General features: G+C 40.0%; 1 protein-coding gene across 3 annotated transcripts; it reads left to right on the top strand.

Annotated features, from left to right (window-relative positions):
* The first annotated feature begins 93 nt into the window (after positions 1 to 93).
* GTF2A1L (general transcription factor IIA subunit 1 like) lies at positions 94 to 17,166 on the top strand. Of its 3 annotated transcripts, none has more exons than XM_088052764.1 (9): positions 94 to 309; positions 6,813 to 6,914; positions 7,217 to 7,340; positions 8,719 to 8,774; positions 9,761 to 9,854; positions 11,024 to 11,619; positions 13,148 to 13,420; positions 14,223 to 14,312; positions 16,203 to 17,166. In XM_088052764.1, exons 1-9 carry the CDS (start codon positions 106 to 108, stop codon positions 16,308 to 16,310), a joined length of 1,647 nt encoding a protein of 548 aa, XP_087908890.1. In that variant the 5' UTR covers positions 94 to 105; the 3' UTR covers positions 16,311 to 17,166. The 3 variants fall into 3 exon arrangements, with proteins under 3 accessions (XP_087908890.1, XP_087908892.1, XP_087908891.1); XM_088052765.1 differs by lacking the exon at positions 94 to 309 and adding an exon at positions 4,879 to 4,899; XM_088052766.1 differs by lacking the exons at positions 6,813 to 6,914; positions 7,217 to 7,340; positions 8,719 to 8,774.
* The last annotated feature ends 955 nt before the right edge of the window (positions 17,167 to 18,121 follow it).

Genomic DNA, 18,121 nt, shown 5'->3' with positions numbered 1-18,121 from the left:
GTGGATGATCTCCTGGGGTGGGGAGGAGGAGCTGAAGCAGCTGGAAAAGGAGCAGGGGAAGCATGGGCAGAGCCACTGCAGGCACAGCAGGAGGTTGTGAGGCTGATGGGGGGGCACAGTGAAGGTTGCCCAGCCGAGCAGTGCAGTGCCAGGCCAGGCAGGGAGACCTGCTTTCGTACCGTACATCCCGCCATTGTGCACCAAGCAGAACTTGCTGGGCCCGGAGCATCCCTGCTTCACATCTGCACCGCTCTCGGCAATGGTGACCTGTCCTCAGGGCAATCTTGCTTGTGCCATGGAAATGACAAGGTCAGTGCTGTAAGGGATGCAATGAAAATATCGAACAAAACCCAACAGTGGAACAGGGAGGATTTAAAGCAAGAATTTAGGCATTAGCCTGGTGATATCCAGAGGTGAATTACCACTGTAACCTTCTTGGACTGCCATCTAGGAAGGGACTTTCATCTGTCATCTGTAGCATGCAGCAGATGTTCCTGTCTAAATATAAGTAATGACACCGGGATTTAGATGAGACTTCATCTGAAGTGGAGGGAGCCAACCGCTGCCTCAACAGAAAAGGGAAAAGGCTGTTTTAGTCCCCTCCATGTAAATCCATTACTGAATATCTATGGTGCTAATTATGAGATTAGAATGTCAAAATGAGAGTGCAGAAAATCTGCTCAGGGCAGGTCTGCACAAAAGTGGAGCTGGGGCTAAAAAAGAAAAGAACAAAGAAAAATGAAAAGGTGTGTACAGTTGTGTATTAGGACAACAGGAGCCCCTCCTTATTTTCTCAGAAAAGGAAGCTCAGGAATATGACCTTTAGCAGAAAATGGGGTCCTTGTAGAAATGCTTCTCACAGCCAATATGGCAATGAAGGTTACTCTCCATACATCTGAGATATTCTTTAGCAGAGTTAAATTGGTATTAATGAGGCAGTAAGAAGGACAGCCTGACTGCTTAGCTGTGCTTCAGCCTGTCTCTCAAAGTCACTTGCTGGGTGATTTTAGTAGTTGCTTGGTGCTGCAAATTCCACTGCTGGTGCAAAGGCCTGATGCAGTCACTCAGCTTTATTCCTCTTGAAATTGCCAAACGCAAAGTTAGGCAGAGCAAACTGGCCTTGACCAAAACATGCTGCTCTGCTCTTATTTAACATCATACTAAAGCTGCCAGACTTCTGCAATCATCTGCTCAACAATGAACTTCCAGCAGCTAATTCAGATAAGGAGAAATTATTCCTGGCATTCATTCTCACACTGCACCATGCCTCTGTGTGGTTCTGCACCCCCCGGTAGCTAATCCCTCCCCACTGGAGCCAGGAACAGATGAGTGGCAATTACAGACAGGTGAGGAAAAGGTGCGATTTCGTCCACTGATGAAGAAGGACAAAACCAGATGGCAGGGAAGGGACTTAAAGAGCCATGGAGGCAAAGACAATGGCCAAAAGAACTGTAGCTTTTCTTTGGATGCACATCAGGAGGTTGGGGTGTCTCTGGGAAAAATGGGTACATCATACCCAGGGAAAGAAGGTAGACGGCAAAGGAAGTGAGGGAACAGGGACTGAGCACTGAGCCTGACACCATCAGGAGTGTGATAGAAGGGCACAAGAACAAGCAGAGTGAAATGGCCCATCCACAGCCCAGGTGGCTGCTGTTCCCTTTGAGTCTTTCTGTCCACATAAGGCACATGTGTCAGGGTGAGTATTTAGGAGAGGCAAGGCTTACTTCATCCTTAATTAGGCTTACTGATACTACACAAGTCTTTGGGCTTATCAAGGAGCTGAAATATACTGTACTATTCAGTATATTCAATCCATCAGACTGCCATTTTTATATAGCAGTTTGTACAGGTCAGAGCCCTTCATAAACCACCCAATGTCCTGAAAATTTGTCATTAAATTGAATTAAGGGAGAGCTCCTTCTATAGTTCTGATAAAGTGGCTTAAATCACGCAAAAAAAAAAAAAAGAAAAAAATAGAGGCTCTTGGAGAAACAGGACTCATACATGATAAATGAAAAAGGAACAAATCACAGGTCCCAGTATTATCTGTCTCAGAACTCTGAGGGAAATGATGGAGCTTGTAACAAAATCACGCTGTTAAAAAAATTGATTATGACACTGGAGTGCCATATATCTATGAGTCAACAGCTGAAAACAAAGGGAACACGTTAGAGGATATCTTTAAAATGAAATTACACCTCTGCTCGTGTCATGTTATCTCCATGAGGACTGCCTGGGTTCTACAACCAGTTCCTCCAAAGAATGATTACCTTTCCTTGGAAAGAAAAGGCAAGATGATATTTGTATAATATGCCTTGAGAAATAATTTTGCAGCCCTGCAGTTGTGGCCGTGTTCTTCTCCAGCAGCAATGCTAGATTTAAACAGGAGAGGGCATTCATGACCAAGCATCTGAGTGTGCTGAGGGTTCTCTGTTTCTTGGAGGGAATACATTTGAAAACGGTAGGTTTTTTTTTTTTTAATGATTAATAAAGGCTTATCATCCAAAAATAAATCTTCTCTAGACATCATGTACCAAAAGGAATATAAATAATTACAAATTAAAACCTGTCTAGTAAACGAATGTTTGAGGTGCCCTTAAGCAGCACTTTCCCAAATGCAGACAAAACCCCTGAAAAATCAGGAGGGTTTGAGCAGCATGCTAATCTTTTCCATGGTCTCCTTTCCAAAATTCTTGTGAGCTCTTAAAGAGACTACAATGGGGAGAGCTGGACTGGAAGCTGAACCAAGACTGATGAAACCTCGATGCTGTTCCTGGCTGCCATTTGTGAGCTGGGGCAAGATATTGGGTGGGTCTGTGCCTCAGTTTCTTCCCTTAAAAGTGGGATTAAATGTTAAAAACTTCCATAAGCATGAAAATGACAACAGTGTTGGCAGGACATGGGTAGTAGGTTAAGCTCATATCAAAGCTAGCCAGTCAGTATGAGTAATGATAGTCACAGATATTTTTATATTTTCCCCCTTGTTCAGAAATGACTGAATTTTTTCTGTGCATACAGCTGAGAGTGCTTGGATGAAAAGACACCTTCCCTAGGAATTTCTAAAAGAAATTATATAAGGTGTGTTGCTAGTCCGCAGATGAAAATAGAAGTGTCTTGGTTAGCAGGAAGTGCCCTCTGCAACCTTCTTGTGCAGCTTGGAAAGTTGTATTCCCATTCCCATTTCTACTTAATCCCCAGTGATATCTGTGTACTATAAATAGGTTTATCTGCTGTCCCAGCACGAAGGGAGCTGGCATGACCTGGTGACAGGCCCTTTGTTATTCACAATACAGAGGGTACAATTTAGAACAGGTTGGGGATGCCCACAGTGCCTTGTGGGAATGCAAATACAGAGACATGCTATCCACCTCAAGTGCAGGTAAGGATAATTTGCTTTGGTCTGCAAATTTTCCCATGGATGTAGGCAAAATCACCTGACCACTAAGACAGCTGAGCAGTCCTTTGGTATCAAGCTCCCCAGCTCTCCTTTTTGAAGTTAGGTGTACAGACTGTTCTGCTTCTAAGGCACTTTGTAACCCCTAGATAAACAGAGGGAGGTAGAATGCAAGAGCTCATTTATGAATCTTTCTGCACTTGCACCTTTCTGGAAGCCCTGTACAGTGTGCTGGCAGGACGATGGCTCTATGTCAGGTCTGGCTGCCTGATGAGGAAGTGGCAGCCAGCTGCAGGATCCCCATCTGCGACCTTCAGGGCCCAGCGAGATCCTCAAGGCTGCAGCTCCTTCCTGCTATCTCTGCTAACGAGACAGGAAAAAAACAGTCAGGAAAAGAATAAGGACACTTTTGGTATGCACAAGCCCGGGCAGTTTCAAATGAGCACTGTGTTTTAAGAAAAAAATATGGTTTATTATTTAAATTATTCTGTAAGCAAAGCAACATGGCTTGCCTTTTCCTCACAATGATGGAGGGCATACAGAACAGCTGAATATGCAACTGCTGTTTAATTCAAGACCTAAGCAGTGTCATTAAACATATTTTCTTGCAGAGAAAAATTACTTCAATAGCAAATTGCATTTGTCTCACTGTGAAAACAGAGCTTATTAAGGATGTTGCTTCTTCTGTTTTGTAGGTGTTAGTCTGGCTATTTAATTAAGGGTCTGACAGTATTTTCATTAAAATATTTTCATTTTTCAGGATGTGTAAGCCTTAAAAATTAAAGCTTAATGGGTGAGTCTCCTTTTCACAAGCCAAACAGCACTGTAATGACATAGCTACCTAAAAAATGAAAAACAAAGGAAAAAGAAAGGAAAAAGAAAGGAAAAAGAGATTATATTTTTAGGTTCTTAGAACCCTCAGGGCAACAGACTGAAGGTGCATAAAGACCTAAGTATATATTCTCATACACATACGAGATTAATGAACATTTTTCCAGATTAGTAACTGCTAAATTAGTAGATCTCTGCATTAACATATGAACAGATTGCTGCAAATGTAAGCAATAATTGAGTAGTTGTACCAGATTGCTGCTGCTTAACTGCGACACTTAGCTTCAGCTATCTCCGTTTAGGAGGTAATCACGACTTCAGGGTTTATTAGAGCAAAAATGGTACGCTTTTGTAGCCAGCTTTCCTAGCCGCATTCCCCCGCCACGGGAACAACTGTGGCCCTCCGGATAAATCCTGTGCTCACAAGGCGATATTTCAGGCTGGAGCTTGGAGTCCAGAGCGGACCAGTGGCGGCTCACGCTGACTTTTAGGGCCCGGCTTTAGCATCAGGCGCCCCGGAGCCGCCGGGGTTCGGCCGTGCCGGGGACCGGAGCCCTCAGGGCCGGCGGGCAGGGCCCGGGCGGGGCCGGCCGCGTCCCCCCGGCAACGGCGCCTTAAGGGCGGGCGGGGCTGTGGCGGCGGCTGCCGCTACCATGGCTCACGGCAGCCCTGTGGTGAGGGGCTGGGCTGGGTCGGGTCGGGTCAGGTCAGGTCAGGTCAGGTCGTGTCGTGTCGGGTCGGGTCGGGTCGGGTCGGGCCGGGCCGCTCCTCCTTGCGGGACACAGAGTGATGAGGATGAGGAAGTCGCCACCCGGCCCGGCCAGGAGCCGCCCCGCCCGTTCGCTGGCGCGGGAAGCCCAAGGACAACATCGAAAGCTTTAGTCTATTTATTAATTAATTTATTTTAAAAGAAAATTCTTTTGTTGAAAACGACCGCCTGTGTGCAAAAGTGTTGCAGCAGGGGTTGGCAGTGGGCAGCTGCAGGCTGCGAGGGACGCTGTGGCGGCAGCTGGGCTGTGCCGGGAGGGAGGCGGCGGCCTTTGGCCCGGGGCGGGTTGTGCCCGCTGCTGCCTCTCCCTGCCTGGGGCTCCAGGGGCTCCCTCACAGGACGGGAATCCCAGGGGAGCCTTGGAGGGTTTGCTGGAATTGGCTGTGGATAAACCACTCCTGCCACCCCACTGCGCAGGAATAAAACAGGAGTTTGACAGTTCCCGCTATGGATGGCCTGGTTCTGGTGAAGGAGTGCCTGAGTGTAAAGGGATTAAGCTGGAGTACAAAAGTGTCTGTGCTGTAACCATTTTTCTCTAATTTGCAAGCATGTGGTGTTTGAATTTTACAGTTGCTGTGTGCAGTTTTTATATAGCACAATAAATATTTGTACTCACTGTAGCTTGGCAATCCTGGGGAGAGGAATAGGCCCATTGAAAGATTTACATTCAGATTCTCTTCTGGATTAGCAGTGAAGGCAGAACATTTGACATATGGGCTGATCAACAGCTTTTAGTGTAGTGGTACAAGAGGAAATCTTTTTTTTCCCCTTCCTCATCTTCCTAGTGTCCTGAAAAAGTGCTAGGAGAATCTTTGGAAATTGATAACCCCTGATAAGAAATTACATTAGTATGGTCGTTTTAAAGTAGTTGAGTTGTTTTCTTTTTTCCAGAAAGTGTAACATGTTACTTTTTAATATCTTGTTTTCTTTGAAAAGAAATTGTTTTTCATCTGCACTTTAGAACATCTTGGGTTAAAAAAAAAAAGATTAATTTGATATTTAAAAAAAAATAAATTATTAATCCAGAATCTTGTAAGGCTTTTTAAAATACCTCTGCTTCATTTTTCACCTTGTGTAGGCCATTTTGGTGGTAATGATAGTCAAGATTAATAAGCTTTAAATTGCTAAAAGCTTATTATCTTACATTTGCATTGGAGTTTAGGAATCTTGAAGCTCATGTGTGTCAGTCCGGGTTTGACTGGAGGATTAGGATTTAATCACTGGCATGGGCATAAGAAGTAATGAGATGTTCTGTTGGAGTCCTGTTATAATGTAAAATGAATGATCTGATAAAAGTAGTGTTCGAATTTCCAAAGCTAGGTACTGCACAGCATCAGACTGTTTCCATAAAGAAGAAAAAGAAAAATCTTCTGTGGGTTCCTTACATTCTGCTTCTGAGGGAACTGGCACAGTTCATTTTTAATAGCTTGTATTATTGGTTGGCCCTTAGGTTAGGAGCAATGATTCTAGTATGTTACAATGGGGTTAGACAAGCTTATTTGAAAATACAGGACAGCAATGGTTTTTGTATGTTTCTAGAATTTTCTTAAGCATTTACCAAATTATTTTTTTATTATTTTATTTTTGCCTAAGCAATAATTTGGGGCTCAAATCCAGTACATTTTAGGGATGTTGGATTTAAAAGAATGAGTGGACTTGCAGACCTTTGCATTTGACTTTCAGTTTATTAAACTGATCTGTTTATGCTCTTCAGTTTATAACATCAGTTTATGAAGTGAGATTAGACTTTGTGCTATCTTTTCAAATAACTTTATCTTCATTTTACCTTGAAAATACTTTTTTTTTTTTCTAACATAGTCTGAACTATACAAGTCCATTATCGAAGATGTGATTGAAGGTGTGCGGGAACTCTTTGCAGAGGAGGGTGTAGAGGAACAGGTTCTGAAAGACTTGAAGCAGGTTTGTGGGGTTGCCTTGCATTAATAGCAGTTGTGTTTGTGTTTTTCTTTTGAGATGATGGACCTGTGCATTTCTTTGCCCTCCAAAACATGCAAACTTTTGCCCTAACTTAGAGTTACAAATATCCTATGAGTGATGTGGGGGCTGCTGGGAGTGTAAATTGGTTAGTCATTGCTACCCTGTTTGTTGGATTGAATCAGTCAATTTACTTTTGGAAAAGCTGGGACTACCTGGTTATCTTTTTTGATGCAGTTTGTTTTTAAAGCTGATATTTGTTGACCTTAATAATAATCTTCCTGCAGCTTTGGGAAACAAAGGTGACACAGTCTAAAGCAGCAGAAGGCTTCTTCAAGCACAGTCACTGTTCTCCACGGTTCAGTCTGCAGCTGCCACACAGATCTCATAGCATTTTGCAGACTTCAGCAGGTCAGATGTTGTTGGACACAATACATGTAATTAAGAATAACTCAGTGGTTCAGGGATATTTTTGGGAGACTTACAACAATCTTTTGTCTATATATCTTATCCATATATCTAGCTTGATGTGGAACAGTAATTATTTGAAAGCAGAATTTGACCAGTAAATGATGAATTAAACTTTAATAGACTAATAGAATTCTGTCCTATGTGCTCTTGATCCGCTGCTCATTTCCAGTAACAAAACATGCTGAGAGTTACAGGCTTCTTGTCTGCAGTCCAATAGGGTAGCCCTTCAGTTGCAGATTTACCTGCAGGGTTAAGCTCCTACTTCCCCTTTTGATGTGTCCTGATGTGTGCAGAGGTTTTATGGCTCATTTGTGCCATGCAGTGGGCACACTTCTGTCAGGTTGGGGTTTAATCTGGTTCTTAATTTGTTAAAATGTAATCCCTTGCTCAAACAGAAGAGAGGAAGCTTTTTAGTTTTTCTTTCAGGTAGTTTTCCTAAAAGCAGCATTCCTGTTGCAGAGGAGTACTTGACTTTCACACAGTCTCTGACATCAGGACCTATTCTTCTCAATAAGGTCCAGCTGGCCACTGTGGTATTGTTGTGGTAGAGTGTAGTACTCAGCTGAGACTTATCCCAAAGTGAGAGGCTGTTAGGACCTTTGCCCATGAAGGACAAACCCCATATGAGATGATTTAATGAAAATCTGTATTGCAGCGTATTTCAAGCGTACTTGGGCAGGCATTCTTTATCTGTGGAGCTGTGAGGTTCTTTTATTTTTCTTTTCTTCCTTTTTTGTGTTTGTTGGATTTTTTTTCTGTTGTTTTTTTATAGTCTTCCTAGTGGAATGAACTGTTTTTGGAGGCAGGTATTTTTATTTGTTTCACATGACTAAAGGGAATACACTTTGCTGTTTACAGGCTAGTGGAGGTTTTATATTTAATGAGCTTTACCTTTTCACTCTTAAGTTTTTAAACAGCAATACTAAGGCCAAGCAGTCTGAGTAAATCTATTTATTTTTTCCTAAAAAGGGGATTTGAGTTGCCCCATGGCTAGAGATTTTCAAAGTAGTTAAGGGCTACCTAAATTGCTTGCTTCTAAAAGCCTTGGAAAGTTTTCCCTTTGCCCTTTTTTTCTCCCATGGAAGTCAGTATTGGGTGCTTTTGAAAATGTTATCCTCCTGTTCCTACTTTTAGCATCGTTGGATTTTCTCTGCTGCGAAAAAAATACTTGCATGTTTTCCTCAAGTTGACAAGGCAATACTCGTGCTCACTAGCGAGATTGAACTGAAGTTAGATTGCTTTAGTTTTACCCATGTTTTCTATAAATTATTGAAAGATAACTGTATCCAAGAAATTAATGTAGGTTTTTTTTATATAGCTTCTTTTGTCATCCAAGCTGGCAGAGGTTTTCAGCATTTCACAGCAGCAAAACTGGTATGTAGCTGTAATTATATTTTACTCCAATTTTGATTATGTTGGACTCCTAAAATTTTTAAATTGGTTGTCAGTTATTAATAGGCTTTAGGAGGGAGACTTGTAACACTGCTGCTTCTGTTGGAGCAGTGAAAAAGGATGGGATGTACCAGTTGGTTCTGCAAGAAGTGAAGCCAGAAGAGTTGGAAAGACAAAGCTGCATGTATTTAGCCCATAGAATATAAGTGTAGTGGAAATGCACAGCTACATATACGTTTTTAAAAGAAAGATAAATTATTACTGGTTGTAAAAATAATGCATGGCTAGGAAATACTAGCACCAGTGAAGCTGGGAGCAGCATTATCTCTGAGGTGTAGAAATCATCCAGAAGGAAAATGAATGTTTTTATAGTTGACAAGCTCAGAACTCTGGGCATAGCAAAATTTCTTTGGGGAGCAGCCACTAATTGCTAGAGCTTGATGAACTTACCGAGTGCCTCCTGAGCCTCAAGCTAAGTAGCTTGTCAAGTTGAAATATAATATTGGGAAGATGTTTGTGTAATATGTGAGTTTCCTGGTTTAAAAGTTTGATTTCCTCAGAAGGGCTAGATTGAAAGAGAGCTGTATATCCAGCTCTGCTTCCCAGGAGGAAAAGATAATATGAAGTAACTTCATGGGTCTAGGGAAGAAACCTGTGCTGTGTGGACTATGCATAAACTTAGGTAAAAATGAGTAGAAAAATACCTTTCTGGATGGTGGGTGCATTGAGGGGATTATGGAAAATGTTGCCTTAACAAAAAGGGAGTGTGGTAGCTGGAAAGCAGGAAACTTGGGGCAAGCCATTACTCTGTCAGTGTAGAACACTCTTCATCTGTCTACATCTCAAAAACATGATGCAGTTTCCAGTGAAAATGACCACAGAGAGTCCCTCACTTGTGTTTCCCATGGATATTCCAGGTGTGGCACTCAGTGCCCTGTTCCTGCCTAAACCCAGCTCTTGTGTTGCAGGGCCCCCCACGAGTGGGTGTGACTTTTGCTCTTCCTTCGTGTGTTGCTTATCCTTTACAGATGCCAGCTGGAGTGATGCTGCAGCCAGCACCAGGTAAGGGAGTACATATCAAACCTTGCTGTTCCCTGGGGAAGTTGAAAGACAGTCCCAGGGACAGTAGGTGAAGCAGATATGAAGGAAAAGTGGGTAGGAGCCAGTTACCCTCTTCTTTGTTTTTGTAGTGGCTGTGTGAGGGAAGTAACTGCATTGATTAGTTGGTGTGTCAGTTTTACAACTTGTTACAAATGTTTTCCTCTGTCAGCCCAGACACAGGTATCTCCTCCTCCCTGTCTCTCTGGGACAATCTTCTATGTTTTCAAAAAGCTAAAGGCACTGTGTTGCTTCAGAGACAAATTGATTTCTTATTCAAATAAAATCCAACTCTCCATTAACCTTTTTGATCCCATTCCTTTGGTGATAACACTGCCTGTATTGCTTGTACAAAAACTGCTTGTACTGCTTATGTGTGATCTGTAGAAGGCTTAGTTCAGTCATTGACTCTTCCCTCAGACAGCTGTTCTTTGATGAAAACTGATGTCTCTAGTTATCTGTTTCAGGTATAATTCCTGATGTCATGAGATCTATAGACTGGTACCAGTGACTCTGTCCGTATAAGCATGTGTGTGGGGAGAAGAAAAATCAAATGAAATTTGGAACTCAGCTCTGGCATCTTAATTCTAAACACTGATAATAATAACAACTTTAAGCATGCAGTATTTGGGGTGGTTTTCTTAAGAAAATATGTATAACTGAGGGATTGTTTGGGGTTTTTTTTATACTGAAATAGGCAGGTTTTTTAGAAAGAATACCTAAAGGCCCTTAAAGGAATGAACTCTCTGTAGCTATGGACTAGTTTACTGTTTTATCTTGTATTCCTTAGTTTCTGAAATGACATGGAAAAAAATCAAAACAGGGTAATTTTTTATTTTAAATGAAGTATGTAGTTAAATTATTGAGCTTACTGTCACAGGGTACTGTGTAGGCCAAACCCAAAAAAAGGTATTAAGCATGATGGATTGGCTGGGAGCCATAATTCAGAAAGCTTCTGAATGCCTGATTTTCAAGGGCTGGAATTGTGCTTGAGGAAAGTTTTGCTTTGCAAATGTCCTTTTTCTCATAGTTTGCCCAAGTGCTTGCTCTTGTTTTTGGTGCTGACAAGTCAGTGGCCTGGATGACCCTGTAGTTGCATCTGCTGAAGCAGTTTTAAACTCTTCTCTCTGTAGGACAACTTTACAAGGTGAATGTGCCTGTGGTGGTCTCACAGGCCTCAGGAGATGGAAGCATTCTCCATTACCCTGTGCAGCAGATGTTTCATCCCCTGGAGCAAGCTTCAGTTCTGCAGGCCAGCCTTGCCAGTGTTGCACAGGTCAATGCATCTGCTGCCCATGCAGCTGGTGAAGTACTGCAGCCCCAGGAGACCGCTGTCCAGCAGGCTGTGCTGTTTACACCAAGCTGTGTGGAAAAACAACACCTGGAAAACTCTGCTACCTTGGTCCAGCAGCCTTCTGTGAGTCTGCAGGAATTTGAAATCAATACAGTGTTGAATCAGTGCAGTGAATCCACAGAAAAATTCCAGCATGACAACCTTCACACAGCTGTGTTTACTCCAGAATGTTCAGAAGGACTTTTTATTGATGAATCCTTGGCAAGCAGCTCAAGCAGTGTCCTACTGGATGTGGAGGGGCAGCCGGACATGGAGCATCCGGAGCTGCTGCAGCAGCAGGTGTCTGATGATATTATTGACCTGATTATTGCAGGGGAAAGTTTGGATGAAAGTGCATTTCTAAAGGATCAGGGCAGCATTGCTTCTTCTGACAAGGTAAGGCCTTTTGTTTCTCAGCTAATGAAAGTACATCTGCTAGAGATGGTTATTTGAACACATTTCTGAGTGAGAGCTAGCACCTCTAAATGAGAAGAACAAAAGTTATTTTGATTTTATGGTTCATTCTTAAGCTTGTTTAGAATAGCAAGCTGACTGCTTGCTTTTACATTAAGAATTTGTCAAAACTATTGCTAAAATACTGTAACTGAAGAGAATATCAATTTAAAAATACTGAAAAATGTAGTGGATAGATAGACTGTATTTGACTTATTGATTACTTCTGAGAATCATAGGGGGCTTTTTGTGACTAAGCAGACATGAAAGACTCCTTGAGAACTTCCATATCATTCTGATGCTGATCCACATAGGGATATGGGTCAGCTGTGGGCAAAGTGCTTTTGCAAGATCAGATGGGATTGATTTTAACTTGTATTGTGTGAAGAGCATTAAAATTGTATTGAGAATGCATTCAGGATAAAAAGTCAAAATTGATAAGTGAAAATCTCCTTGAAGAAAATGTATTTCCTTGGGGAAGAAGTCCTGGACTAACTAGTTAGAGTTTGAACACAGCTAGACCTGTATGGGAAACTTGAATGATTTTAATTAGGAAGCCACTTTCCTGACCTCATCTAATTTTAGTTCCAGAAATTATTTGCAGATGTTTGAAGTTCAGGCTGGCTGGCTGACTTTGAGTTATAGTGCTCATATGTGATTGAGGCAAGTTTATTAAATGCAAATTTGACAACAGTATTGCCAAATGTCTGTAAATAGAAAGCATGTTATGTTGCTCATCTGAACTCTGATGGCAGCATGGTGAAGACTCTCTGTAGTGGGAATGGGAGGTCAAAACAAAGTGTTATGTTCTTGAGCTAGAAAGTGTATGTGGATGGGAATTAAGTGCTACAATAAAGATTTAATGAGAAACTGAAGATGGCTGAAACCTTAAAGACCTTTTATGCTCCTGTGAATGCTCTGTTTAGGAATTCTAGCACTTCTATGAACAGTAACTTGAAGTACTGAAATATTTACTGTCTCTCCCAGCATTTTATATCTTATTTAAATAAAGCATTTTGAATGAGTTGAGGGAGACGGATCAGTTCATCTTGACTTTTATTTCAAAAATGAAAAATGCTATTTTTGGGGGTGGTGGAGTAGCTTCCTTTTTTGTTTTTATGGGAGTTGTTTTTTTTCTTCTCAATAGAAATTGTAAGAGTCCACTTGATTGCCTTTGTTTTAGAGTTGTTTGAGTACAAGGGTGTTTAGGGAAAAGTGTAAGAAATGATCTTCTGTATTGCTGAGGAATATTTGACCTGGGTTCCATTTTAGTTAGATGCAACACAATATTTGGAAATGTACTCAGGTTTTACAAGCAGTAGGACCTGAAACTCTCATATTAGTGCCCCAGGCTTGTTGATTTATTAAACAAAAATCTCGGGCTTTGTGCTCACATGGCTTCCACTGTGGTGTTGATTCACAAGCTGTCCCTGGTCTCTTTCATTCCTGTCCCATGGAACCCACGGAGCAGACGGAATCTGTTTTGCCGCTAGAGAAAGATCTCTGCAGTGACATTGAAGGAATAAGTCAGCTTGATGGTACTGGGGATGTTTCTTCCAAGGAACAAATACCGCATACAAAAGACAAAGAAGAGAATGAATTCATTGGCTTTATTGATTCAGAGGATCTAAGAGCTCTGGATGATGAGGAATACTATGATGAAGAATGTGACAGTTCTTCAAACATGGAGTCCAGCTGCAGTGATGGGGACAATGAAGACCTCCAGATAGATATAGTTGAGGAGGTAATTTACTTTTAAGCCTTTAGAATACATAACCTTATTAGATCTCTCCTGACTGTTGAATTATTTGACCTAGAATAGTTACTGGTTAGTTTAATACAGGGCATGAACAATGAAGTTACAAACCTCTGGAGACAGGAGGTACTGCAGAGAAAGCTCATTATGAGGAATGTGGACAAATGAAAAAACTGTTGGAAAGTAATTTGTTTATTGGATGAATTAAAATACTTAGGTATCAGAATTAAACTTTTATTGTAAAACCCTGGCCTCAGTGGAATGGAGTTCTGCTTTTTACTTATGATATTATTTAAATAATTAGATTTAAATAAGATTTATTTAAGCAAGATCAGGATATAAATCTAGGTTTCCTTTCCTTCTCAAGAACCAGAGGGGATTAGAGCGTGAACAATGTGATACAAGAACATTGTTCTCTGTTTAATGCCCTGTGTCTCCTAGGTTTTTCTTTTTCTTAAAGATAGGCAATTTTGTATCCCATGGGTTAATTCACAGGACAATCAACTTGCAGCACTTGGACTTCACATAAACACAACTTGATCAGTATTTCAGTTACTGGGGTCTTTGTTATCAGTTTTGATTCTTTGACCTGTGCTTTTGTTTAGGGTGTTTTGGGTTTTGAGAATGCAAACATGTAAAAGGTACTTGTAAATGAGGTTGTTGCAATATGGTCTTCACAGCCTCCAGGTCTTGGCTTTTGCAGTGGTAACTTTATTGTTCTGGGTATGTTTAATTACAAGTATATTCAATGCTATTCTGAAAGAGTATAAAACAAAATTTTCATCTCTAGGACCCCTTAAACTCAGGTGATGATGTCAGTGAACAGGACATTGCAGACTTGTTTGACACCGACAATGTGATAGTTTGCCAGTATGAAAAGGTACAGTAATACACTTTTATCTTTGCTCTTTAATCATCTTAAATAATATCTTCTACAAATCCATGTCTGCTCTCTTGTCAGTGCCTTTTGAAGAAACTCTAATGCTGTAATAGTGTTTAAATGATGTGTTTAGCTGGCAATAGTCTGAAGACTTCCTGCTGTTTTCTAAAAAGAGGCTAATCATAATGGCCTATTAAAGGAAAAGGGAACAACAGGTCTGGCAAAATTATGATTTGTAAAGGTGCAAAAGCTTGTTTATTTCCTTAACTTTTAAGTAAGATCAACATCTCTGTGGAAGTATGTAGGCATATTCAGCTGTGAATTAAGGCTTTTAAAATGGATAACAGAAAGAGAGGTGTACTTTTTTACATTTTTTTTTTATTAGTCTTTGTGGTGCTTACTGATTTTCCTACCAGAATTTTGTTGTGTCTGAAAAACAAAGTAGTTAAGTGCCTTTTTGTCCTCCTTCATTTTAATGTTTAAAATCCAACCTTATTTTGAACTCCTGAAGATCAAATTAAGTCCTTTTAGCTGTTGTGTGGTTTCAGATGCTTACATGTCAGTAATTTAAAAGATAAAAAAGTGCATATTTTAAAGCAAATATGGAAAATGTGGCTGTAGTTTGTTTAAGAGTGTGCCTTGACTTTTTTTTAATGTTCTTTCAAAAGTGACTAGTGCTAACTTTTTGTGTGTCTAACTAGGTCTGTCTAATGGTTGTCTGTGGGTTAGGAAACATACAGGTGCTAAGAAAATTGTCTTTATAAAACTATGACAGATTGACTGTTCCTGAGACTGGTTATTTTGGAGAGTTATAGGGATATGCATAGAAAATGCCTCTGAAATGAAGCCATCGATGTGTGTATCGTATTGAAAGGTGCACCAAGTTTTGCAGCTTCAGAACTCAGATGTTACAGTTGTTATAGGTAATGCATACTGTTATCTAGAGCAAGTTTTGTCTGAAATAAGCTGAAAAATTGCTTGAAAATGTAAAAGAAACTGCTAGGAAGGTTAGCATTGGGCTTGCCTTATAGGAAATTTAGTATAATCTAATAATGGTATTAGAAATTGAGAGTTACAGAAATTGGGGAAAGATGTCGGTAACTTTCCCCTTTGCAATACGGTTTTAATAAAACATGTAGGCCCAGTAGAAAGTAGATTAAAACAGTTATGTCTTAAATTACCTTGTTACTTTTAAGACAATGTTGGTAAAATTGCTGTCCTGTTTCTTTTCTTTCTGGAATTGAAAATACATCGATGCTCACAATTCAAGGAATTTTCTAGAGATATTTAAAATTCCTTCTTTTAGTATTGAACAAAACTTTCTGCAGTATGGATCTCCTTGCAGGCCTTTAAAAGGAAACAGAATATACAAATTCTTTCTTACTTTTTTTAATTTTTTTTTTTTTTTAATAACAGTATTTGCTTTTAGGCCAAGTTTTGATATTTTTTAGCCTATTCCTGACACCTCTTTGCATGCAACATTGCTTTGCCATGTGAAAAGGAAAACATTGCATTTTAGTTAAGCTACACTGGTTTGCAAGGTGTGATGTGTTTTGGGATTTCCCCATTACTGTTGTCTTGTCCTGCTGGTGTTGAGCTGTCATAGGTAACACTTTTCTTGGGGGGGAAGTTGTGGGATAGGAGAGTGGGACATGATGGGGTAAGATTCAGCAGATTTCTTTCTCTCTTGGGAGGGCAGGGAATTCTTTAAAAACAATTGAAGTATAATGCTTCCATTGAATATTTTGGGCCATAAGAATTTTAAAATAAAAACCAGGTGTGTAAAACAGATTGTGCTTAAATCTTCTTCGTGTTTTTTTTTTCTTTTTTTAATAAATGGTCTAATGTATATTTGTGGTTGCATTAATTTTGATTATTATTTTTCATCAGATACATCGAACTAAGAACAAATGGAAGTTCTACTTAAAAGATGGAGTGATGTCCATTGAGGGTAAAGACCATGTTTTTGCAAAAGCCACTGGAGATGCAGAGTGGTGAAACCTCATTCCAGTATGTCCTTGAAGGCTGTGGCATTATTTCCTTATAAGCCTTCTGTGAAACAGCTGGACTTTCTATTGTTGTGCCATAAAAAAAATAATCAAACAAAAAAACCCCACAAAAAACCAAAAACAACCAAACAAAAAAAAAAAACCCTCAAACCAGCAAAACTGTGATAAAAAATATGCAAAATCTTTAATGTTAATTTGTGTTGTTAATCTGTTTAGTTTGCAAATGGAACCACTGTACTGTTAGCTACTCAGCTGTCTTTGCTGTTCTTTTCTGATTATTTAATTTTTTCCAATGAAGAAACATCATTAGAATGAACAGCTTTAAAGTTTGAAATGTTCTATCTGTTTGTAATTCAAGAAAGTAAAGAAATACTTAGGAATTAGTAAAGAAATACTTATTGGTTATAATTAAATAAATTTTAGTTATGTTCGGTTTATTTCGAGTTCTTAAAATCTCATGATTTCAGTGGTATGACTTGAAATATACAATTACACTGTTGTGTTATTCTTTTCAAAGACTTTTGAGTTAAAAAAAAAAAGCAATATCTGTGCAAGACTGAAACCTGTGGCTGTTTCAGCTGCACACTTCTCTTAATTTTTGTAGTTGCTTTGTGGTTTTGGACTTCAGTTTAAAGACATGCACTCCAGATGCAAGAAGAGAAGTGTCTGGGAAAGACTGTGGAGCTCTCAATATATGAGAATTATTTTTGTTTATTCTATACTAGCTATGACTACTGAGATGCAATGAGTAGTGTGATGTAACATTAAAATGTGATTTATTTTCACTGTCAATGCAAAATCATTTAAGTTTGCTACTGTACATTTCCACTTCATTCTAGGACTACAGACCAGTAAGCTGTGAATGATACAAATTGTGCATAATAATAATAAAAGTGTCATCTTGTATACATTTCTAGCACAGAGTTGTTTTTGTGTTCCCTCAATATAAATTCTGCTTAGAGAAATGGGTACAAGTCATGCACATGGCAGTAGCTCACCCTACTGTGAGAACTACATTCCTCCCAGCCCTCAACATCAACTTTTTGTTAGTTCTTCTAGATACAAAGGTCCAAAAGAAGCTTTGGGTCCTTGTCTATCAGAGCTGCAGCTTTTCCCTGGCTGGCTCCTGTTCCTTGCAGGGCAAGATGGGAAACTCCATGGTAGAGCTAGAGCCAGGCTTCCTCAGAACAGGATCCCCCTGCTTGAAAGGGCAGTGCTATACTAAGGCATGCCTCCCTGCTGGCTGCTGCTCCCATGTCTGCTGGAATGAGATGCTGTGAGGCATTTTGGTTATCTCTAATCTCTGAGAGGGTGCAAAGGCTGGGAGAAGGGAAAGAAATGTAAAAATGTGAGAGAATGAATGTACAGAAAAAATGAAGGGAAAAACCCCAGCCCTCATTCATAATAGTGTAAATCCTTTTGCTAATGCCAGAAAGCAGGAAGTAGTTTTTTAACAATTATTGAGTTTATTGCATGCTTTTTTTTGATGCATCTGCTACTCTACAGTATCAAAGACAGGACAGTGAACTAGAGAACTTGAACCAAGTGTGACGTTTCTTTTGTCTTTTAAAGATGCTACTGCTGGTATGTGAAGAATTGTGTATTCATAGGCAGTTAAAATATTCCAGTGTATTATTTCTTTTCCCCCATTCAGATGACTTGTAGCTGCATTGATGCTACACTTCAGACCCATAAATTCACAAGAAATGCAGCTCTTACCACATGATAGATGCTTTTAAGTTTCAGCACTCTGTCACAGGCTCTGAGGTGCTTATGCTATGTAAATGTGCACATTAAGAA

The sequence above is a fragment of the Pseudopodoces humilis genome, chromosome 3 (assembly GCF_049639895.1).
Source record: "Pseudopodoces humilis isolate 2021_Gansu_Grassland_sample_001 chromosome 3, ASM4963989v1, whole genome shotgun sequence".
Lineage (NCBI taxonomy): Eukaryota > Metazoa > Chordata > Aves > Passeriformes > Paridae > Pseudopodoces > Pseudopodoces humilis.
Note: the sequence above shows the minus strand (reverse complement) of the source record. Positions and strands in the feature narration are given on the sequence as shown.

Excerpts from the sequence above, each read along its gene's own strand:
- GTF2A1L (XM_088052764.1), top strand. The coding sequence starts at position 106 with ATGGGGGGGCACAGTGAAGGTTGCCCAGCCGAGCAGTGCAGTGCCAGG. Across the intron at positions 11,620-13,147 it reads GCATTGCTTCTTCTGACAAG|ACGGAATCTGTTTTGCCGCT; the intron begins GTAAGGCCTTTT and ends CCCACGGAGCAG. Across the intron at positions 13,421-14,222 it reads AGATAGATATAGTTGAGGAG|GACCCCTTAAACTCAGGTGA; the intron begins GTAATTTACTTT and ends TTTCATCTCTAG.